Below are 23,546 nucleotides of genomic sequence, written 5' to 3'. Positions count from 1 at the left end.
TGTTTAGAAGCGGTTCTGTCGGCATGGAATCTATTACCTGATCATTTGAAAAAAAGAGTGAGCCATACGCTGAAGATTTCAACTTTCTGGTGGCACATTTTACTCCGACAAGAGGAGGAGCACTCCACCACCATATGGGCCATCATGGCAGGATTCCTGGATTCAAAGTAAGTATTAAATTATAGTGTTATTTTATAACGCACGCACATGTCATCTGTCTAAGCAATACATTAACAATTGTTAATTGTTTCTTTTTTGTGTCAGTGTAAATAGTGATTTAAGCCTGCAGAGACTGGAGCGCATTGAAATTCTGGAAAGCATTCTCAGTGCTATGGAGAGAGGATGGGTATGGTTGCCCTGTGTTTAAAAAAAAGAAAATATATATATATGTTAGGGATGCAACGGTTTTCAATAATTTATTGAACCGTTCGGTTTGGCCTGTTCGGTTCAATAGACTCGCCTAAACCGCAATATTTCGGTATACGCGACATTAAACTTTTTATTTAATACAAGGTTATTGCACGCGCGTAGCCTGGGAGCGATAGCAAGGAGTGCTTAGGACCCGGGGGATGAGTTTTCTCTGACTGTTCAGCTTGCCTCTCGTCAACCTTGCAACAACCAATCAGAATTTTACTGAATTTCCCAAGACCCAATAAGCACGTTGAAATGCAAATGAAGGAGTCATGTGAGAAGAGACAAACTTTACCGGCGGCTGCACGATCATGGCCACATTCGAAGTAGCCTACGAACAAGTCAAAAAGACCGTCAGTAAACAAAGCACAGTGTGCAAGCACTGCTTCACAACGATCACCTAATAAAGGTAACACATCCAACATGTCGGCCCATTTGCGCCATCATCACCCGGCTGTAACCTTAAGTGGAGCAGCACGGAGAGCTAGTTTGCCACCGAAAACACAACCATCCATTGCTGCAGCCTTTCGGCAACAATATTCCTATAATTCCCAAAAACACAAAGACATAACGAATGCGATTGGCGTGTTCATAGGAAAAGACATGATGCCCTGCCTATACGGTGGTTTTGGGTATGGGATTTCGCTACATGATAAATGTTCTCGATCATCGCTTCAATATCCCCTCCGGCACGCATTTCAGCAGTAAGATTCCTGAACTGTACGAAGTGTGTAAGAGAGAAGTTGAAAGTGACTTTTAAAGTTTACATTTTATGCAACCTACTTAATATTACAAAAGGGCTATATGTTCTGTAAGACAACAGTTAAGGGATAATCAACGACGCGCCGTGCGTTTATAGGAAAATAATGCACGTTCGAAGTGGTAATAAGGACCCGACGCCGCAGGCGGACACTTCGATAAGTGCATTATTTTCCTAGAAACGCACAGGGCGCGAAGTTGATTATCCCGCTTATACCACTGCTACTATCATTTTCATTTATATTGCCGCTGTCTTAGATGCAACATTGCTGTTTTTACCGTTACATTCACATTGGCGAATTAATATTCAAGTGTAATAAGAAGGGAACTACATCATAGCCGTGCGGTATATAGAAAAATAATGCACGTTTCAAATAGCGCACCACAATAGGAAATTTGACCAAGCAGTGGTATAATACATAAATAATTACACATTACTTTATGCTGCACTTCACTATGGATAATATTGCCTGTTTATGACCGAAGGCAATGATGGTGTTCTTTTCTTATAATACATTTTTGTGATTCTGCTTCATCTGTGTCTGGCTATGCATTTAATATTTTCTCTGCAAGTGTAAGTAGAAGCACATTGTTGATTTGAAATAGAAAAGGCAAATATAACCTCCTGTATGCTAGAGCCAAGATAATATTGATATATTGAAACCGAACCGTTACCGTGGCCCAAAAACCGTGATACAAACCGAACCGTGCCAAAACTGTACCGTTGCATCCCTAATATATGTATATATAGTTTTTTTTTTTTACCTTGTTGTGCTTTAAGTAATGTTTTTACTTTTGCTTTCTCCCACAGTTATCTGACAAGCTAACGAAGCAATTAATACCAATGAGTGCCTGTTTTCAAATATCAGTAAGTATATATACTTGTTAGTATATTTGCTTTTATCCGTTTTTTTTATCTTATTTCACTTCCAAATATTCCTCAACATAAATTATATAAGGTAATCAACTGCGTCAACCTTTATCAACATAGGAGCACACAAGGTTGTAAATACTTAGTATCTAATGATGGGAGCTTTACACAGCTTCTTCCCACAAAATGTTTTTACTCCTTTGAATATGAATGTATAACTATATGTGATCCGTATCACCGTCTGAATGCAGGAGGCGGTTATGTTTTTGCTTGGCGGAGGTTTCCGCTGTCGGAGTGCTTTTCTAGTTCTGTAATGGTATCATCTACCCTATCCTCCATTGACTCATTTACGGCACTTTACAGTCTTGTGCCGCTACTGACACCCTATGCTCTACTTTGTCAGCATGTCTAAACACTGCATGTCCTTTAATCAGTAGAACCTCTAACTCCAAACCCAGCCACCCCTGGCTCACAAGCGCAATCCGTGAATCACGTGAAGGAGCACATAAGGGTCTCAGAGCAGCTAAGAGGAGATGGCATAAATTGAAAGACAGCAATGATCTCAGAAATTACTGATTGATGCTGCCACAGATAGCGGTCAACTTTTCTCAACTTTCAAGTCCCTTCTTCATCCTCCTCCATTACCACCTACCACATCGTTAGATGCTGATGACTTAGCAACTTTTTTCACTGATAAAATTGGCAACATTAGTGCTGAGTTCTCTAATACAAAAAAAGAGTCTTTCATTCCACTAAATGAGGAGGGAATTTGTAGTCTTATTGCAAAATGTCGACCAACCACATGTGCCTTAAATCCTATTCCATCTTCTTTTTTTCATATCATAGCTACAATCTTGCCTGAGGTCACACACATGATTAACTCCTCTCTCATGACAGGGCAAGTTCCGCTGGCATTTAAACAAGCCAGAATCATACCTTTGCTCAAGAAAAACACACTCAGCCTAACTGAAGTGAATAATTATAGGCCAGTCTCACTCCTCCCTTTCTGTCAAAGGTTCTTGAGAGAGTGGTTCTTAAGCAAACTAATGATTTCCTCTCTCAGAACAACTCATTAGATCCCAGGCGATCTGGTTTCAAATGTGGTCACTCTACTGAAGGTGCGGTCCGGTCAGTGGCTGAGGCACTGAAAATGGCCCAAGCATCAGCTCAGTCATCTGTGTTGATTCTAGCCTACTTGACTTGTCTGCAGCATTTGATACAGTGAACCATGGCATCCCCATGGTATCCCCAGTAATAATTTATTGCTAATATTTTATTTCTTTTTCTTAATGATTCTTAATGTTTGTTATGTGTTTTTGCTTTTTGACATTTCTGTAATTGCTTGACAGCACATTTTTTGCAAATCAACATATGTCTATGATTTATCTTGCTTTTTTTCCAATGATGATGTGTGCTTTGGCGATGTCAAAACCTTGTTGTACGTCGCATTGGATAAATGCGCCTGCCAAATTAAGTAAAATAAAGTAGATATACCTAACCAAACAGAGCAACGAAATAGCTTATAATAGCTTATATCTTCTTGTCTTTTTTTTTTTTTTAAGTTATCGTGCTGTCTATCTTTTACATCACCCAATAGCAAAATCTAAGACAACGAAATATGTGGCAGGGTAGGCTATTTGGAAAACATTTCCCCTCCCTTAAAAAGAATAAGGCTACAGCTTTACGCACACACTCTCTTTAAGTCCAATTAGTTTTTATTTCAAAGCATCTGCTTTGGTTTTGAATATGTCAAACGGAAGTGCTCTAGCAGGAGATTGGAAGGGTCCATACCAATATACTAGTTTGATATTGTGTTCACTCATGATGTAATGTAAAGGAAATGTCAACTTGCATTTCATATTGTGACTTGAACAGGATAGTGACCTGACAGATGATGCACTTGCATGGCTGGCAAAGACTGGAGAGCCCAATATTGTGAGAAAAGTTAAAAAGCTGGGGCCCCGATATCTTCGCTATGAAGTCCTGAGATTCGTCTTTGGAAAATGTAAGACCAACCTTGCCAAACCTTTTTAGCCATATAATACCTCATATTGCAGAATTATAATTTGAACTGTATTGTCGCTAACTCTCTACCTTGTGTTTCAATTGTATCTTCAATAGTTTCCCCTCTTACAACTGCAGCGGTGGCTGGTCAAAGTGTTCTGTTGAAGTTGAAAGAAGAAATTTCTCTAGAGCCAGATAGTTGGTCAAAAGAGGTAAAGTTGTTCACCAAATCTATCTATCAGGCGGAATGTTTTCACCGCAAAACAGATGTGTGCTGTTTACATATATATAGCAGAGTAGTCTACCTAATCAATCGCTATTAGCACTTCTCCTCCCCTGTTTGTGTGATACCTTCCCTTGCCCTCCCATGCATCAAAGCATATGAAAATATGTTCCATCAGAGCATGTCCAAATGTATCATGAAATATTGGATGTAAGAAGAAGAAAATGGTTGTTTCAAGTGCATTCAATAGTGTGTGAATTGAACACTGGAAAGCATTATAGGCTAATAGTGCAGCTGAAGTTAGACTTGAAGAATGTGTCTTTTCACCTGTTCCTGTCAATACTAGTACTGGAGGACAGGATATGCCTATATTTCAAGCACTAGTCAAGTAGTTCAATCTGACCGGAATACTACAACGGGTATTTAGGTCCGACTGGAAAAGCAAATTCCTTTGAGGTGAGACATTACGGACATACATTTTGTTTCTCACACTGCAAGAGATCAGGTAAGCATAGGCCACTCTGCTTACTAGAAATAAAGAATTTGAGAAGGAGGTTCTCGCTGCAGCGAAGTCGCAAGATTATGCACATTGCAAGTTGTGGGAGAGACTCTTGACACATTTGACTTTTTGGCAGCTGCACATTTCACTGGTCATTTTCTGGTAGTAACATTGATCTTCAATTTAACAGAAAAGCGAGGACCTGAAAAACAAAGGCAATGACCAGTATCGGAAAAACAATTTTCGCATGGCTCTGAGGTGGTACTCCAAAGCTATCAAGCATCAGTAAGTAATAGGTGGTGACTGAGACATGGCACTAAGGTCTAATGTTTGAATGTTGATATGAAGATGGTTTTTCATATACAAAGTACAAGTGCAAAGTACAAGTTGGGTATAATATCTAATATGTATAAGTTGTTATTGACCTGGTCGCTTCATTAATGAATTGCTGCTTTTATTTCCACAGTCCAGGTAATCATGTACTCTATGGAAATAGAGCCATATGCTTCATTCGCATTGGGAAATATCTGTAAGTGTTTTTCTTTAAGGTTCATGCTGATATAGGCCTACCGGTATATGCAGTTTGAATTTGATTGTAATGGCCTATACCTTAACCACTTCCAGAAAAGCTGTTGGAGATGGGAAACGTGCCATGGTGCTAAAACCAGACTGGGCAAAGGTAAGCATTCTCATAAAAGTTGACGTTCAGAGTGTATTGAAGGATTACCACTATTTTCTGCATAGACACAATACATATAAAGGGTGCATTCTCTGATGGAGTTGACAACTTATGTCAACTGGCTGAATTAGCTGCTGGTTGTAGCAACTCGGTAAGAGCTAGGTACCCGATCGTTCTCGTTTTGTTTTGCACTGACAGTACCCAGTGACCTTGAGAGGGGAGATCTATGAGAAAACCCGCCGAATTTTTCCTTGGTCCTCTTGGTCTTTAAAATCATGGTCTTCTAGCTGTCTATTAACAGGCAGCACTGATTGGCTTTTGTTTGTTTTGAGTACACCCAGGGATCGAACTGCCAGGACAGTGAGGAATAGTGTGCTGATTTCAAGTTTATCCAACAGTGTATTGGATAATAAATGGCTCCTTTATTTTGGTCTGCCGATAACATTATAAACTATAACTAAAGTATTGAACTATAGCATTGTTTGTAATATCAATCATGTAGTATAGCATATAGTAAGATTGATTTAGGTTTTATCATCCAAGGCAACATTTTGTGAACTCATCTTATTAATGTTGTATTTGACAGGGTCACTACCGCTTCTGTGAGGCATTATTCCTTTTGGATCAGCGCAAGAAGGCCCTGGAAGCCAATGAGCTGGCACACACTCTTTGCCAGTCTGATGATGAGGGCATGAAAGAACTTGAGCGACAGAGAGAAAAGTTCTTATTGGAGATGGAAGAAAGCAAAGGTATCGTACACAGACAAATTAACAATGTGTCTGAACATTGGTTCAAGTGGTGGTTGTTAAAGTTACCATTCATAAGTTTCTAGGTTGTTGATATGGAAAGGTTATTAAACTTAAACTTAAACTTTTTTAAAAAAAACAGAACTACTTCATATATGTCCTGATATATGGAATAGCCCCCTGACAGACAGATTTGAAAAATAGTCATTCTTGTCTCCTGGGCATGTGCATATAAATGTAGCATACAATAATCATATTAAAGGTACACTATGCAGGTTTAGGTATTTTTTGGCAACTGTAGATCTCCCTCTAGAGTTGTGATATGTTTATATTTTATTCTGCTGTTGTAAAAAGCAAACTTCCACATCCAAAGGAGCTTGATTTGTGCTTTTGTTTAGAATCTATAGAAAATGAATAGTTCAACATACAGTACAATGTTTTATTCTCCTGTGCAGAGGAAGAAAAGCCAGACAGACCAAAAAGGACGGGAATGGTGAAAACCCCAAACAAAAGGTTGGTTTTCTATAAAGCTTGAGGCAGAATAAGCAGACCCTTTGGCATTGTGCTTATCCTCATTCAAATGTGTTTGAAAATACAGGTCTCACAGTGCAACATACACAGAGCGACGTTGTGATCCAGAGCCCAGATGTGAAGTCGAGCAAACGAGTGATGAATTGACCAACGAGAAAGAGGTAACATGTACTGGGGTACAAGTTATGAAACTTGATTATTTTTGCGGACGACTTCTATCATGGCCACTGTTATTTAAAACCTATTGTTCAATATAGTAATGCATTACATTACTTAAGTAATATATTACTTTAAAAAGTTGATCACAAATGCATGACCCTCCCTGCCTTTATGATCGTCTGAGGGAGTCTATGTCCCTACCAACTCTTGTGTTTGTGTGTGTGGGTGACACTATGTGTTGACTCCGTGACACAGGGGGGCACTATGGAGCCCCTGGGCCACACTTGGGGCCAAATCTCTGTCCCAGAGTAGAGACTGTGCGGGAGGACATGGCTGGCAAATTTCATGATTGGCCGCCTGTGGCCACAAGAAATAACTAGAAAAGCACTCAGAGAGCGCAGCTACCTCCGCCTGCTTTGTTCTTCCTAGGTTGTCATACATTTGAACCTAAACTATTCAGATCGCCACCACGTGGCCATACCATGCCATTGCACCACTAAGCTAAATACGTAAACGGCGACGGAATCCCGACGGAATTACAGATCTATCCCAAAATGTAATCGTTTCTTCGTTGGGTCATGTCCAACCTTCCCTGAAAATCTCATCGAAATCCATGCATAACTTTTTGAGGTATCTTGCTAACAGACAGACAGACAAACGCCGGCCGGTCCCCGATGAAAACATATACCTCCTTGGCGGAGGTAAATTAGATTTAGACAGTTTTTGCTCACTTATCTAACTCTGTGGGAGACGGTGAATAGCCCAATTTCATAAAATGGAGCCGCTGCCGTAGCCGATCTCAAAGTAAAGATTCACAGCAAAGCCTTCTTTTTACCAGAGCCACAATTACCCATTGCAGAGGATAAACCTGTTTATTGTTTAAATGTGTTATTTTTTTTTGTTTATGTAAATAATTCATTTAAGAATAGAGGCAATATTAGATATACATTTGAATATAAAAAAAACCAAATTATTGCATGTTGATTTAATAAACATTAGACATACTGTAACTAATATTTATATATATATATATATATATATATATATATCGTTCATCACGTTGTTTGTTATTTAACGCTTGTCTACGTCTTGTTTATGTGTCTGAATAGGAAGGAGAGGACCCGACGAGCAGTGAAGGATATCCAGGTAGTAAGATTTGATCCACCTTTCAGTCCATCATGGGAATTAATTAAAGCCAAGTAATACAGGGAATGAAAAATCTGGAAGATCAGATATGTTACTCGGGGGATATTTTATGTGAATGGTTAGTCTCTTCTCCACCTAATGTCATGACTTTTTCTGAGGCAATATGTGCACTTGTAGAATTTTTTCTTTATTGTTGTAAGTCTGGTTCTAGCATAGCATCCAAAACCTACTGAACTGGTTATACTTGACTTGATAACTTGAGTAACTAAAGGGTGTGTTATGTTTTGCTTTGTGTTTCGCTTTTGTTGTGTTGATTTGATAGATGAATCTGACATTGGGATTCACAGTAAAACTAGCGAAGACACCAAACAAACGAAAAGGTAATTTTCTACATTTCTACATCGACCTCACTCTACCTATAGAAGTTAACAGATGAACTTAAATAAGCTTCTTGTATTTTGCACTGAGATTTTGGTCGAACAATATGCCAACTACTGTGATGTTCCATGCATACTCTACATGTACCACATGCTTACTTTTTAGTGAAATGAAGGAACGGAAATCTCATGGAGCAGAATCCTACAACCGAGAAACAATGAAGAGCAGATGTTCAGCAGCAGAGGAAGAGGAAGAGGTAGAGTATCTGCACATAATGATTATGAGCCAAGAATGACACGAGTGCATGTATAGTGTCCTGGGTTTATTATGAATTACTTAAGCTCCAATAATTTCCCTCACGGGATCAAAAAAGGATAAATTCTATTCAATAAAGATTAGGTGGTGATGATGTTGAATTTAAACAGAAAGTTGTATAGAGGGCATGATGTTCTAATGAAATACTATAATGCTATTCCGTAATTCTTGATTTGGTCAGACTGCGGATCTACAGGAAGAGCTGACATGTGCTGTTCAAGAAGCCCATGTGGCCCTGACTGAGAAGCACTGGTTCAATGCAAAACAGGCCTTCTTCCATGCTCTGGACATACTGGACTCTGCTTTTCCAGAGGTAGCCTAAATGTATCCCCAAAATCTTTATATAAACTGAAATTGTATACATTATTTGGTAAGGAGGGGAGGGGGGGGGGGGGCTTGTGCTTTTTGTTTTGACAGTATTGTTTTTCTTGTAGGAATTGAGTGTATCTGAGCTTGACAAACTCCTCCTGATGTATGGATATGGGACAGCTCTTTTGGAAATTGGACAGCCACAGGTTGAATATATAATATTCCTTTGCAAATTAAAAGCATGAATCACCTGGAAATAAATCCTTTTTTGTCCATGAAGTCACTGAAAACTCATGTTTGTAGAGACAGATATTGATGTTTCTTTCTGTAAAAAATAGATAGGATGTACCAGCCAACAGCATATCAACCGTAATCTCCCAACTATTAGTCGCGGATTATACATTGATTTTGCATGCTATGAGTTTAATACACAGGGGCAGTTAATATGGTTTTGATCCTTTCAACTTGCATAAAACACTGTTCTGAAGCTTATACACAATGCGGCTAATACACAGGAAATGACTGTAGTCAAATGTCTTCTATACAATGGTACTGGACATTGCACATATCTTTCAATACAAGAAGTGATCATAAAGGTTTTCCATACTACTACCATGCTCAAATGCTGTTGAAACCATTGGACGGGATGGTGAAATATTATCTACTTGCAGTTTTCCATATCCTTGTTTTACAATGAGTTATTTTTCAGCCTATTTAAATGATTTACAATAAATGTTGTGTTGATTTTTAATTTCTGAATGAAAAAACACCATTTAACTTGAAATTTATCATTTTTGTAGGAGCTAGCTGAAGCCAGAAAGCAGTTTATCCAAATGAAGTCCAGTTGTGATGGAAAGTTTCAGTACTTGGTTAGCTGTGGAATGGGAAAAGTGTTTCTAAAAGAAAACAGGTAGGGGCTCCTTAAATAATTTTTATGTTTGTTGGGATTCAACTTGTTAAGATAATACAAAGAATCGATGTATCATGATTAAATGCAGGTAGTTTATGGGGTTTTTTTAGAGAGAGAAGTGTACAACATTAATTTTGGCTGTGATTTTATTTATTTATTAGGTTTTCAGAGGCTCTACATCAATTTTCTGAAGCACTGGTGGTGATTGAGATAACGAGAAACCCTGACAGACTTACCTGGCCAACCACAAATGTTCCTGTTCAGGAAGCCCTGATGGAAAACATGAGGGTAGTTATTCAGTTTGACTCCGATTGAAGCCTCTTTTATCTTTCTTGAAAACAGTAAAAGTCAGCTTTGTCATCATGGACAGTATATTGCTCTTCAACAACTTTGAACTGTGCCTTTTTTTCAGGATTTCCTTGAGGAGTCCATGGAAATGTGCAGATTCCCACCTTTACCAGATGCAGTATGCAGACACAAAATCGAGCAGGACCATTTAAAAAAAGAAATTTACGTCACGGATCCAGGGTTTAAGGTAACTTGTTCTTGCTTACTTATTTGTCATGATGATTGGATCGAGCAGTTAACAAAGCAAAATTCTTAAAACAATATTTTGATTCATTTCAAGGAGATCCAAAGATCAAGTCGTATTTTAAAACATTCCACTTAGTTTATAGGAAAAGTACTTCAGCTAAGTATGTATGTAATCATAAGCTGCCCTCTTTTCATTTATTACTCTAAGCAATTATATTTTCACAGGGATTTCATCGTATCGTATGCAGTCAGAGATGTGTTGTGGAGTTCCATACCAGCTGTTGGAAGAAATTTAAGACCGCTGCATTCTCTGACAAAACCGATAAGGTAGCAGTTTTTTTTATTGTGCTATTTTTTGTTTTGTTTTTGTCTTGAAACATTAAATTAGCCTGAATATTTTACAGGATTTCCTACAAAGCATTTGCTTCACCCCTGACTGCTCTGGCACAATTACTCAAGTAGTGATTGTCGGGTCTTCTGGAGTTACTAAATGCGAGGTAAGGTCATGGAGCTCTTGCATGTGGTTCTGTTACGATAATATATTACATTTTGTTTATTATGTAATCTGGCTAACGGTGTGATAATCATCTCCCGCAGTTTGAATCTGCCATCCCAAAACAAAACTTGCAGAGACCAAAAACAAAGCAGCGATCTACACGGTGAGCCACTTGAACTTTTAATTACATCAAGTGTTTCTTCACATCACATATTTCTGTGGTCAAGAAAAGTTCACCAGAGATGACAGTCTGGCTGTGGAGCCTCACATATTCAAAATCTTGGCTCTCAGGGTAATTTCAGTAATGTTATACGGGAAGACTGATCACCAACAGGACAATTGATGGGGATCTATGAAGGGAATTCATAATAGTAAACATGGTACATTTGTAAATGGGTTTGTAATCAAGTCCTGCCCTGTGATATTGTTTTAAAGCTCAAATCTGACATTTCGCCTCACCTTACATTTCTCCATAGCAAAATGTGTTACAGTGAGCAACTCCGCACACAAAGAATTAAGAGTCAAAGATTTTTTAGACTTATTAATTGTACTTTTAATGTCTGCTTGACTGTCCTATGTGGAATTGCTGATCTGTCTGCAGTCATGAAGGGCCTATTATTATTATTATTTTATTTTTCTTCTAGTCCTAAGGTCATAAAAATCAAAGAAGACCGAAAACCGAAGCACAGCAGACAGATTGCCTCTGTTTCAGTCCAGGATCACTTGCTCTCAGAACAGAATGTCAGCATTGGAGGAAGTGTCCAGAAAGGTATCGTTGGACCCGTTCAAGCTTGGGTTGATGAGGATCATGTCTTGCGTCAAATTGGTGAAATGAGAGACAGCTTTGGAGACGGAACCCTTGGTGTGTCTACTTTTATGACCTCTCTGAAGCCATGGGCTGAAAGAGACTCGGCCAAAGGCCTTTGGTTTCCAGGACTTAATGGGGAGGAGCCAAAAGTGCTTAAGGATGTGGTTGATCTGCTTTTGAAGAGGAAAAGCAGAGTGTGGGCAAGAATATTTACCCATGTTCTCAGTGACTGTGCTAACCTGAAGCCAAAGCTACTGGAGTGGGCTCAGCATTTGAACAATAAAGGTAAAATATTTGGTACAACGCATGCATTTTTATTTTGCGGTCAGGTTCAAATCAAGCGTGTTTCCTCCTGAAAGGCCTTTGTTAAGAAGGATTGCTTTTGTTTTCCACAGGTCTAAAAACGGCCAAGACATTCATTGAACGTTATGCAGAACCCCTAGAGGAATTGGAGCTTGGACTTTTGCTTATATTCCCTCCGTTGCAAGACGCTCTTATTGAAAGGTTTGGGACAATGCCGGATTTGTTTAGCAGCGCTGGATTAACTATTACGGAGTACCTGAGACAGGCCTCACCACAGGAGATGCGTTTGTTCATCTGGACACTTGAGGAGCACAGAGACGAATACCCCTCCTGCCATACAGCCTTAGATGAGTATTTTGCAACAGGTGAGAGGTTTATGTCCTTTGATTATTGTGTCAGAAATCTTGAATTAGAATATGACAAGTATTAGATCTTGTTTTCTTCAGCATTATCCAGAATTATGAGCTATGGCTATTTTCTCAATGAGCAAATTTAGGGAATGCTCATAAGGACAACTAGCCTGGGTTTCCCATACTGCCTTGCGCGGTGATTTCTTTCACGCTGCTAAGGCAGTCTGGAAACTAACGCCGCCATTTTCGCCTGATGTTGGTGGCCAATCACAGAACAGGGGAGAAAGCAAGACCATGATGAGCTATGCAGAGACGCATTTGATTGACATCCGTGGCGCCCAATGAACGGATCTGGGCATTTTTTCAAATACGAGAAAATGAACGTCTGGTTGCCAGACCACGTCTCATTTGAGAAGTGGGAGGCGTTAGCCAGGCTAAAGGACAACAGCAATAGTAATACATATGAATATAATGCTGCTTAAGCAGTTAATTGTTAAATTGAATACACAATGCAGTAAGTGAATACACAAATGCAGTAAAAATACATCAGAGAATGACATACAAAAAAAAATGGTAAAAGCACAATTAATATGCAGTACCAAATTGATGAAAAGTAATTAAGTCTACTCCAAACCAAATCTAACCAATGAAATTGAAGTGCTGAAATATGACTTCATCTAACATGTTGTTGATTTCACTGCTGATTTATTCCCCCTAAATGTTACATTTGGTGTCACCGTTCAGTATGGTATTATTTGGACATTTGTCAGTAATATCTGAAATCCTTACTTGTTTATTTGTTAACTTGTTTGTTTGTTTGTTCTCATGTATAGTTCCATTTAGGTGTTATGAACATTTCTGATCTTTATGTACTTGAATTCTTAATATAACTACTGCTGTGTTGTTCATGACCACTGATGAATATGTGTATCTCCACTTGACAGATTGTAGTTATTTGGTAATCAAAAAGACAGAACATGAAAGCCCAGCTGTAAGTATGACATTCAATGACCTTTATCTTGACCATTATTACACTACTCACAAAAAGTCAGGGATATTTGGCTTTCGGGGTGAAATTAGTTGGCCCTTGTTTCAATAAATTGTTTGAGATGAGGAAATCACCATTGCATGCTTCAAATGCCCCCACGTTCATGCTCTAATACTACTTTTTACATTTTCCATAAATTTCACTCAAAAAAACAGATATCCCTAACTTTTTGTGAGTAGTGTATGTTAACCTATTGCAGCAAAGTTACATTTTGTCCGACCACACTAATTGTACACCACACACCTTTTTCAGAATCTGCACCATAAGAAGAGCAAGAGCAAAAGGAAAAAACTCAAAGAGCCCAACTCAAAGGTTAGTGATGGTGCAGTTGATGTTGTTCTGACCAACATCTTTGTCTTGGCATTGAAGCGAATTGAATTTCACCTTTCGTTTCGCAGTCTTTTCTCGTCATGTCTGGCATGAGCACTGGAGCCATACGAGAGGAAAAAGAGGATGATTATCTCTATGAAGAGGATTCATTGTGAGTTCCTCATGATAATTGCTAATGCTAGTGTTGTAATGTTGAACTGTTCCGTCTGTCTAATAACTGTCTAATAACTGTCACTTTTGTCTTCCTGCAGCATGCTTCTCGACAGCCTTGATTCGTTCACCATTCCTGATTACCTACGAGACCAAGTCGCAGAATTTGAAGAGGAGTGTGTAGGTGCCGGAGACTCTTTTAATATTAGGAGACACCTATACAACACTCCTGATCCAACAAGAGATCATTTGTATGAGTAAGTCTGAATATACAGTATTTACATTGATTGATTGTAATTTTTTTAAATAACTTATTGAGTAAGGAAAGTGAGAATTTCAACACTGTTTTCCCATTTGTTCAGTTATTTTGCTCAAGTTTTAGAGGAACATGGACCTTTGAAAACTGACCATCCATTACTTGTGGGAGAGGTAGAAAACTTCCCTCCTGATGCTCTGAAAAAAATTGATGAATCTGGAGGACTGAAACCTTTCCTTATGGAGTCTTTACGATTTGTTCTGAGGGATGACGTTATTGCCTTATTGAAACATGCTGGAGTGCTTCAGAATATGTCTCTGGAACAAATGGATATCTCATGCTGCTGCCATTTTGAGGATCTTTCGGATGATAATGGAACCATTCTTAACCCATTAGCAGAAGAATTTCGTCCAACAATTTCTGGGACAAGAAATATTGCTGCTTCTGGGGATTTGTATAATGGAGCATTCGGAGATTCCAGCTGTGTGCCATATAAAAGACCTGCTCATGAATGCCGACATGTGCATCTTCAGAAATCTTGTTTTCAAACATCAAAGTTCTCGCACACACCGTTTGGCTCTACTAGTGAAACCCTCCTACCTCGAAGACATTTTGAAGTATGTGGAACTTCTATTCCTTTCTCCTCTATTAGACAGACAGGTGCATGTTTATCATCAAATGCTGTACAGGATTGGAAAATGGAACTAGTTGCTTCTTATAATGAGAGAGTTGATGGAAGAAATACTAGCTTTCACCGTGGAGTGGAAACTAGCAATAAACAGGTAGGGGGATGTGAATTGGTTTAAAGGGTTCCTCAAAATGATTGCCATTGCTAAAAGTGTCCTTTAATTTTAGGCTTTTCATTCAATGGGAGACGATGTTGCTGTCAATACTGAAGTATATCACCCCTTTGAAAATCTGAAGGTGAGTAGAAAGTGCTTTCTTCCACCTTTCATTTGAGTGTTATATCTTGGGAGTTATGACTAACTTGAGTGCTTGTCTCTTTTTATTTGTGTCAGGGTGATATGACACACAAAGAAAAATACAACATGGAGTGTAAAAATGAAATACCACGCCTAAAAAAAGAACTTGAGTCTGATCTTCAGAGGAGAAACACTGCCTTGGCTCAACATAGAGATGTTTATGATGACATCTGTAAGCAAATAGAGGTAATTAGCGAATATTCATCAAGTAAATGTACAGATGGGTGCATACTGTATTTATCTGTGACCATTTGATAAGATATTAAGGAAGGATAGTAAGAAAAAAGAAGGCCTTCCAGGCCATGTCTAACACTTCGAGGTGCAGGTAACAAAGTAACACACACCTCTGCGCTTCAGTCCGAACACAAAAAAACAAAACCGATCTTAGCAGTCCAAAATTGATTAAATCCACAATCAGCAGTCCACGGCAAATGGGAATCAGTTTCTTCAAAAAATGATAAGTAAAACAAATCCATTACAAAAAAATGTCTAGTGAATATCTAATGAATCTAGAATATGTGAAAGATACTTTTTAAGATAAATTAGGGGGTGGAGTTGAACTTTTCCACGGTATTCCAATTTTAGACCCACCTGTGTAGCCTTTATTGTTTGTTCTGTCATTGTCATTTGTACATACTCCTTTTTCTTACATTTGTGTTTGTCCTGTTTGTCTTTTTCTTTCTTTTTTATCTTCCAGAGCATCAATAAGGAACTTTGTTTATTGCAACAAAAGTTTGATGAAGAGATGCAAATGTATCAGCCAGAGAAAAAGGAAAACCAGGAAACACTAAAAACTTTGAAAGCAGACATAAGCAGTTCGGCAACAACAAATGAGAGGTTTTATAGGCATATTTTCTATCCTTTATTTATTCGCTTAGTCACATGTCCCTGAGTTAAGGGCCGTTCACACCAAGAACGATAACGATAACGATAAAAGCGTCCACACTGGCCAACGATAAGAAAAGTCTCTCCTCATGTTAATGAATGTGATGGCTAGAATATTATGGGTTCTGATTGGCTGTTGGCTTTTTATCGTTCTCAAAATCGCTCTGAAAGTGATCAACAATGATATCGTTCTTCATGTCGTTATAGTTTATGTGTGAACGTTGTCATTCATATTAACGAGAACGATATTTGTTTATAGTTATCGTTCTTGGTGTGAACGGGCCTTTAAACTGAGGGTTAGGTGTTTTTTTTGAGGACTTTGAGTTACATGGTGTTGAGAGAAAGAGGTAGTCCTCATGTCGTTATGACACGTTTCGTTGTTTCTGCTGTAACAGTTACAGTTTTACAGCCAAGCAATAATAATCTGCCATTGCAACTAATCAACTCTTTCTGTGTTAGTGTTGCAAAGGACATCATGGAGGAGAATAAGAAGTATGAGACTAAACTTACTTACTTCACAACACTAAGGCAAGTACTTTCCCTGATTTTAATTTTGATTAGTACATTTAACAGTTTGGACTAATTGAAGACTACTGAAACCATATGAATTATATAACTTTGTGCAATAATTTCACAGCAACCAGTTGTCTGCTGAAAAAGCAGATTTGAAGGGTGAAATTGACCGATACAAGCAATTGTCTGCAAGACAAACTAAAAGGTCTCAACTAGCTGGGATTTTGATGCTTGAGAGCCACCAAGCACTAGGCCTCAAAGATCTGAAGAAATGTGTGGTCCGGGGTAGAGCCATTATCAAGCGCATCACTGAACTCTTCCCTAGGTAAGGATCTAGAAAGTACTTGGTGATTTACATCCATGTAAGCATATGCATTTCATGGCACTTGTGTTTCATCCTAAGATACCCTTCTTCGGGACTTGAAGGCCTTAATGATTCGTGGAGGGCTTATATCCATGACGCGGAACAAAAAATGTCCCAAGCTCAGGTGGGTTTCGGAAGTCTAATTCTTTTTTGGTACTAATCCACTGATTTAAATATATATTGTCATATATATATATATATATATTTGGCCATACATACACTGCCAGTTTTTTTTTCTATACACTTCTGATTCAACAATATTCAACATTTACATTTCAAACAATTTCTTAATAGCACATTAAAGGAACGCTTCACCGTTTTTTTCATATTAAACTACGTTATTCCCTTAACTAAGACGAGTTGATGCATATCTCTCACGTTTCAATGCGTGCACTCACTGGCTCTGGCGCCTGGCACTACTTTGATGGAACTTAGCTGGCCCAGTTCATTCATTAGGCTCCAAACAGAGATGAAGTTAGAAGCGACCAAACACCTCCATGTTTTCCCTATTAAAATACAGTTACACGAGTAGTCACACGACCAAGTATGGTGAGACAAAATAAAACGTGCATTTCTAAGCAGGTAAGAGGGATAACTATATTGTGTGGCGGAATAACAATTGGGAGCACTTAGACTCGGTGCAGTAATATCCTCACTCTTGCACTAAGTGCTATCAAAGTAGCGCCGCGCACCGGAGCCAGTGAGTGCACGCATTGAAATGTGAGAGGTATGTATCAACTCGTCTTAGTTAAGCGACCAGCATAGTTTAAAGGGATCTTCGGCCATTTTTGGAAATAAGCTAATTTTCCACCTCCCCTCGAGCAAAACATAGATCATTGAAACGGATTAGACCAGTAGCATCTCGCCTGCTAGCATCATGTTTAAAAGTGACTAAGATTTCCGGTAATTTTCCCATTTAAAACGTGTCTCTTCTCAAGTTAGAAAGTGCAGTAAGACCAATTGAAAATGAAACCTGGCGTTTTTCTAGGCTGATTTGACATGGAACTACACTCTCACCTGGCGTAATAATCAAGGCAACTTGATGACCGAAAGTTGTAAATAAATGTATGCATGCGTAATGGACAGTGTGCGGGATTCTCTTTCACAACTTTCTTCTCCCCTCAACATCCCTCTTCAACCACTATCCCCTACCACTATGCACTTGGACTAGTACTAGAAACTTCTGCACTTTCAACCTGTGGTAGTATTATTTATTTAGTAATATTCACTGTTATCTAAACTCCTCTGCGTTGTAACTTGAATTTCATTCCACATTTTGTACATAGCTTTGGATGAATGAATAAATATAATCATGATCATTTCATCAAAACACACAGAACCAGTAATGTGGTTGCCCAGCAACATTGCTCAAAAGGTAGCCCAGTGTACAGTATCAACACCCTAACACCACAATGTTGGAATGTTTGTATAAAACAGTTAAGATATGATACTTTCATTGCCACACAACAATGTTGGTGCTAATTGTTTGTCACAGCAACAAGGTAGCACAGTACAGTGGAGAAGAAAGATTGAAATATATTCATGTCATGATTCAGGCTCGGTACCGGCAGCAGATGGAACTGTTTAAGAATGGGACACCGCTGGACAGACTACCCCAGATTTCCGTGCCGGTGTGCCCCCCAACACCCCCTGAGCCGGTAAGAACAACGGACACGAACTCATTGTGCATGGTAATAGTCCATTGTATTGATTATTTTAATTAGTTACGTCGTAGGAAACCATTTTTTTCTTGTTGGCTTTAAAATAAGATGTATGTGACTTACTGGGCTTTCAAAGTGGGCTGTTCCCTTCTCTGCCTGTAATACCCATAGTAAGGCAATGGACATAAAGCCATTCCAAGCCAAGTATTGTTCATTGCTGATATGATATCTCTTGGGTCTTTCTCACAATATGTAACGGTAGATTTACTTTGCAGCGAATTTCGCTTCGCTCTTATTGAGGTTGAATGGAGGCAGTGAAAGCGAGTTTGAGTTAAGCGAAACAGAGTTGGTGAAAGTTGAACAATCAGCATGTTTGTGTTTGGTATGGCGTGTTTTGATCTCTCGAAAGTTATATAAAAGACTGACCAAGATGGCTGAGGCTGAGACCCGTAACATCAAATCATTTATATGATTAAAAGATTTCTGGACAAATTTTGCTGCTTGTAGCAACATGGATTGTCGTTTATATGTTACACAAACTTGGGCTTAAATAGACCACTGTAGATATTACGTTAAACATGCACACTTTTAAGTGAGCTGACATTTGTTTCTCTGTTTTGCATAGATTTTGGACCAACAGCCATCTCCACATCATCTTGGATTAAGACAAATATACTCACACCAGAGTGCCCAGATGCCAGCTAGCTTCCCAAATCAGAACTTTCTCCAGTTTCCTGACATGCCTTCCCATGGAACAAAGACACAAAATGTCCTTGAGAAGATGACTGACCATTTAATCGCCATGTTTCCTCATTTTGAACGGTGAGTCCTTAAAAAGGGCCCATGTCAAGTCTATCTTGGCGTTAACCAGCAACCCCCATACTCCAGTTTATTGTGTCTCTCTAATTTAGCATGTCTCTTGTTTCAGGGAAACCATCATTACGTTTATTCACAAAGTGATGTCTGCACATGGAGGACATCCTATGTCACTGTCTTATGAGGAGACAATACAAAGAGTAACCCAGCACATTTTGGAATCATCAGAAGATGTGACCAAGGTGAACAATTGACTTACACTAGACTAGACTAGGATGAGGGTGATGTTAATGATGTTAAAGCCCAGCACACACAAGCCGTTTTTAAAGCACTAGCTGTGATGCCAACTTGCTGTAGAGTCGCCTTGCGTTTCATTGGTACACACTGTTAACACTTTTGGCCATTTCCAACTAGCATGTACATGGTATGCAGATATCTAAAGGCACAGATATACAAAATGTTAGCAAGGCAGAACCTTCCTACTATTTTCATGGAAGTCTTGTTTAACACAGACAGTTTCATGAGTGATCTATTTCTTGGGTTCTGGTTTCCTGGTTGTTGAAGAGGTAGAGGGGGAAAAAAGGAGAAAGGGCATTATTAAGCCAATCATCCAGAGGCCAAACACTAATTACTGGGAGTGTATCACCTTCCGTCTCAACTTGTGCTTCACACACTGCACTGATTTGGGCCACATTGACCAGATTGACGACATCAGACATCCAGCCTTCGGCCTGGTGTGCGCTGGGCTTTAATACTGCTTGTTGTAATAGCACTTTTGAAGGGTGGTAATGTTGGGAGAACACAAGGAAGTAATCAGGAACAGGTCTCTTTGCATGGTTATGTCTGTATTGTGTGACATTATCACTGAAATGTGAATGACTGTTTAGGGGCCAACAAACTCCATCAGATCTCAGGCAAGTGGTCTTGAAGCCCAGTCTGACATGGGCCACATGGCATCAAGGCCATATTCCCCACTCAGGTCAACAGGAATGCCGCCTCCATCTTATTTGCAGAACAATCTACCTATTTCAAGACCTTCCAATTCCAGAACAGTAAGACAACTTTACATAATTTTGAAATTGCAATGGGCACATCATGGTAACACTTGAATCATCTTCCTTAAAGGAGAACTCAGGACAATTTTAACATAGTTGATCATGTTCACAAATACTGGCGGTCGGACAAAAGGTGAGAAAAAAAATTGGTGTCATCTTGCGCGTGTTAATCGGCTAGCGGCTAAAGTAGCCAAAGTGCCTACAAGCTACAGTAATGCTATTAGGGCATGTACTAAACTGTACCTTTGTGCCTCCTAACAGACTCAAAATGTCCTGACAAGGGCTTTGCACTTTTATGTATGTGTAGGCACTTTGGCTGCTTTAGCCAACAGTATACTGTGAACATGATCAACTGAGCTACGTGTTAAAATTATCCGGAGGTCTCCTTTTAAGGGTAATACAAATAATAATATAGATGCCCGCCTTTATTCGCTTGGCTTTGGCTTGCCAGTGGAAACTCTACTGTTGTATGCATTGTACTTGAGGTTTATGTGGCAGTTATTTATCCTTAGTATACTGTAGGTGTTTTAACAATAATGGTAACAAAACAACATAATATTGCAATGATTACTGTTTCTTAAAGAAACTGTGTAATATGTATTGTATTGGAACAAATTGGAAGAGGAGGATGTTGATCGAACTATTTTCCCAGGAGGTAGTCATCAATGACATGTCCCGAACTATGTTGTTATGTTATTGCATAAGACAGAGTAGTCACAATGTTCTGTCCCATATGTACACATAATTGCATATAAAGTTGACCAAGTATCACTGAATGAGTATGTCATACTCATGCCCAGAGGTGCTTTTAAGGCATTATGAAACCCTGTCACATTAAGATAATTGTTTCTGTTTAGGAGCAAATGCATTCCACCGATAGTCAGTCAGGCCTTTTCGATGCCCAGTCTGACAGAAGCCAAATGGAATCGAGACCATATTCACCTGGGAGGCAAACTGGAACTCCACCTTCTGTCTGGAAACATGAAGCAGTGCAAAGGCAAAATAGTCGCAGAATGGTATGTTCTTCACAAGGATACTTGTCCCTCATGTCCTCTGAAAATTGAAATGGTGGCAAGAAATTGGAAGCATCTTGTGAGGATTTACATACGCATGCATACATCTCCTAATGTACTTTTAAAAAATCATTTCACAGTTGAATATGGAGGACCCTTGCATAATTTGTCATGAAGAAGTGCTTCCTGAGAACCGGTGTGTACTTGAGTGTCGACACGGCTTCCATCATGAGGTATGTCAAACTGTAATTTTAAAAAGATGCTATGCATAAAGGATTTACTACTTGTCAACTTATTGTTTTGCGGCTACACACTTTAACATACAATAGTAGATGGCTATTAAAAAACGTGCATCTGTGTTTATTTTTGTAGTGCATCAACTCATGGCTGAACACACAAAGTACATGTCCTACTTGCAGAAAGCATGTTCTCCATTCAGGCGATTTTCCAGTGCTGCCGGTCCGGTTAGACAAATCTAACGTGTAGTGCCTCACTCCTCCTCAGGACATCTGTTTCTGCATACTATGTGCACAATATGCAAACACTTGTTTTTCTTTTTTTTTTTATTTACTTTTATTTTAATATTCTTTTACTTCCATTCCCTGCAGTTCACAATTGAAATGATTGGTTGGTATTGCATACTAATTTGTCTTGTTGTTATCTTGTTTTAATTCTCAGAAATTAGTTTTAATTGTATTTTTTTCCCCCCTCACTGGCACATTCAGTTGCTCAATGAAAAAATCATTCCCAGCTTATATGGAGCTAGCTGTTCCACAGTTATTTTATTTGTGCCAAACTGGCCTTTAGGGTGAATGCATATCCAGTTTGATGGTGATATGCTATTTGTGTAAACATTTGTTTAGTTTTCTGAAAATAAAAGTTTTAACATTAAAACACTATTTACATTTTTTTTCCCCGCCATGATTAATTTTGCGCTAATTTGTAAATGCATGTTTTAATTCAATGAGATTTTGTGGATGAAAAGGAAGTTTGGCCATGAATTTGCTTAAAGTATGAATTTGAGAGGGCTTCAGTTGGCTACTTTTTCAATCAACTGCCCCTAAATGTTTCAGCGACTGGCTGCATCATCAAGGTGGCAGGTTACATATGGTTTTGGTGAGGGGTCCCCTATGATGTATATAATTCTAAAGTACTCTGGGAGTCCTGGAGACTGCTACACAAAGGTAACCACTTAATTGTGTGTAAGATTTTGGAAAGTAGATGATTGTGAGGGTGAATTGAGAGGTCAGGGTCAAGCATGATTGTAGTTAATAATGCAGGTTACAAAGAGGTAGGATCAGAGGTGTTTGAATTCCAGCCTCAAAATATACTTTGATTTTGAAATATCCAGAACAGTGTTAACTATTCACGAGATGACAGAATAAAATACAAACAAGAACCATTGATTCATTCCATCAAGCAGGGAGATGTGCGAAAGTTAACCCATTCTATTGATAAGTGCATAGTAGGTTGTCATCAGTTGAAGCCCTTTTATGATGCTAATGTATATTTTTTTTATCATTCCGCCATGGGAGACTGTGGCAGCCCATAGAACAGTCTGGTGAAAAGTTCTGAAATTTGGCACGCTGATTGGGGAGAGTAGTGCCATGATTAATTTCACCAAAGTTTCATTTCGGCACCTTGAGTGCTTTTAGTACCACCAACTGGTTAAAGTTGGAAGTGCATTCACACACGTTACTTTTGACCTGTTAGCCCAATTTTCAAAAATGAAGTACCGTTGGAATTCTTGAACCAAGCAGAGTTCAACAACCCTATGAGGTCAATTTCTACCATTGATGGACCAAGTAAAAGTAGTCCTGCTCAACCTTTGCATAGTCTCCACAAACATCTACATGGCACTACATCACTTTGCACTTTGAATTAAAGGCACATTTTGGTAAGATTGGGTAGGAATTACACCATTTTTTTAAGCATTCACACATAGTGGTCAGTCAAAGTACTGTGATGAACTTTGCTGTATTTGACAAGTAAAACAATTAATCATGAGACACAAAGGTAAAAATAACACATAAGAAACAAA

At 38.8% G+C, this 23,546-nt stretch overlaps 1 protein-coding gene across 3 annotated transcripts in view; it reads left to right on the top strand.

The window, feature by feature from the left end:
• Positions 1–22,414, top strand: part of ttc3 (tetratricopeptide repeat domain 3) — a 28,573-nt gene extending 6,159 nt beyond the window's left edge. Inside the window, exons 4-45 of one of the 3 annotated variants that reach the window (XM_062536460.1) lie at positions 8–167; positions 265–346; positions 1,982–2,038; positions 3,917–4,046; positions 4,163–4,257; positions 4,958–5,052; positions 5,234–5,296; positions 5,392–5,446; positions 6,033–6,195; positions 6,648–6,705; positions 6,791–6,884; positions 7,992–8,028; positions 8,351–8,408; positions 8,572–8,662; positions 8,903–9,034; positions 9,156–9,236; positions 9,831–9,940; positions 10,102–10,228; positions 10,353–10,475; positions 10,700–10,801; positions 10,879–10,971; positions 11,072–11,133; positions 11,615–12,063; positions 12,174–12,446; positions 13,376–13,422; positions 13,732–13,791; positions 13,878–13,960; positions 14,061–14,216; positions 14,322–14,832; positions 15,071–15,139; positions 15,235–15,384; positions 15,896–16,035; positions 16,543–16,611; positions 16,721–16,921; positions 17,000–17,084; positions 18,517–18,651; positions 19,247–19,443; positions 19,550–19,679; positions 20,325–20,489; positions 21,350–21,508; positions 21,646–21,738; positions 21,878–22,414. In XM_062536460.1, the coding sequence (XP_062392444.1) occupies positions 8–167; positions 265–346; positions 1,982–2,038; positions 3,917–4,046; positions 4,163–4,257; positions 4,958–5,052; positions 5,234–5,296; positions 5,392–5,446; positions 6,033–6,195; positions 6,648–6,705; positions 6,791–6,884; positions 7,992–8,028; positions 8,351–8,408; positions 8,572–8,662; positions 8,903–9,034; positions 9,156–9,236; positions 9,831–9,940; positions 10,102–10,228; positions 10,353–10,475; positions 10,700–10,801; positions 10,879–10,971; positions 11,072–11,133; positions 11,615–12,063; positions 12,174–12,446; positions 13,376–13,422; positions 13,732–13,791; positions 13,878–13,960; positions 14,061–14,216; positions 14,322–14,832; positions 15,071–15,139; positions 15,235–15,384; positions 15,896–16,035; positions 16,543–16,611; positions 16,721–16,921; positions 17,000–17,084; positions 18,517–18,651; positions 19,247–19,443; positions 19,550–19,679; positions 20,325–20,489; positions 21,350–21,508; positions 21,646–21,738; positions 21,878–21,991 (5,354 nt within the window). In that variant the 3' untranslated portion in view covers positions 21,992–22,414. Of the gene's footprint in view, positions 1–7; positions 168–264; positions 347–1,981; positions 2,039–3,916; positions 4,047–4,162; positions 4,258–4,957; positions 5,053–5,233; positions 5,297–5,391; positions 5,447–6,032; positions 6,196–6,647; positions 6,706–6,790; positions 6,885–7,991; positions 8,029–8,350; positions 8,409–8,571; positions 8,663–8,902; positions 9,035–9,155; positions 9,237–9,830; positions 9,941–10,101; positions 10,229–10,352; positions 10,476–10,699; positions 10,802–10,878; positions 10,972–11,071; positions 11,134–11,614; positions 12,064–12,173; positions 12,447–13,375; positions 13,423–13,731; positions 13,792–13,877; positions 13,961–14,060; positions 14,217–14,321; positions 14,998–15,070; positions 15,140–15,234; positions 15,385–15,895; positions 16,036–16,542; positions 16,612–16,720; positions 16,922–16,999; positions 17,085–18,516; positions 18,652–19,246; positions 19,444–19,549; positions 19,680–20,324; positions 20,490–21,349; positions 21,509–21,645; positions 21,739–21,877 lie in introns of all 3 variants that reach the window. The other 2 variants (XM_062536459.1, XM_062536458.1) reach the window with 2 other exon arrangements.
• The last annotated feature ends 1,132 nt before the right edge of the window (positions 22,415–23,546 follow it).

Source organism: Sardina pilchardus, chromosome 5 (genome assembly GCF_963854185.1).
Source record: "Sardina pilchardus chromosome 5, fSarPil1.1, whole genome shotgun sequence".
Lineage (NCBI taxonomy): Eukaryota > Metazoa > Chordata > Actinopteri > Clupeiformes > Clupeidae > Sardina > Sardina pilchardus.
Note: the sequence above shows the minus strand (reverse complement) of the source record. Positions and strands in the feature narration are given on the sequence as shown.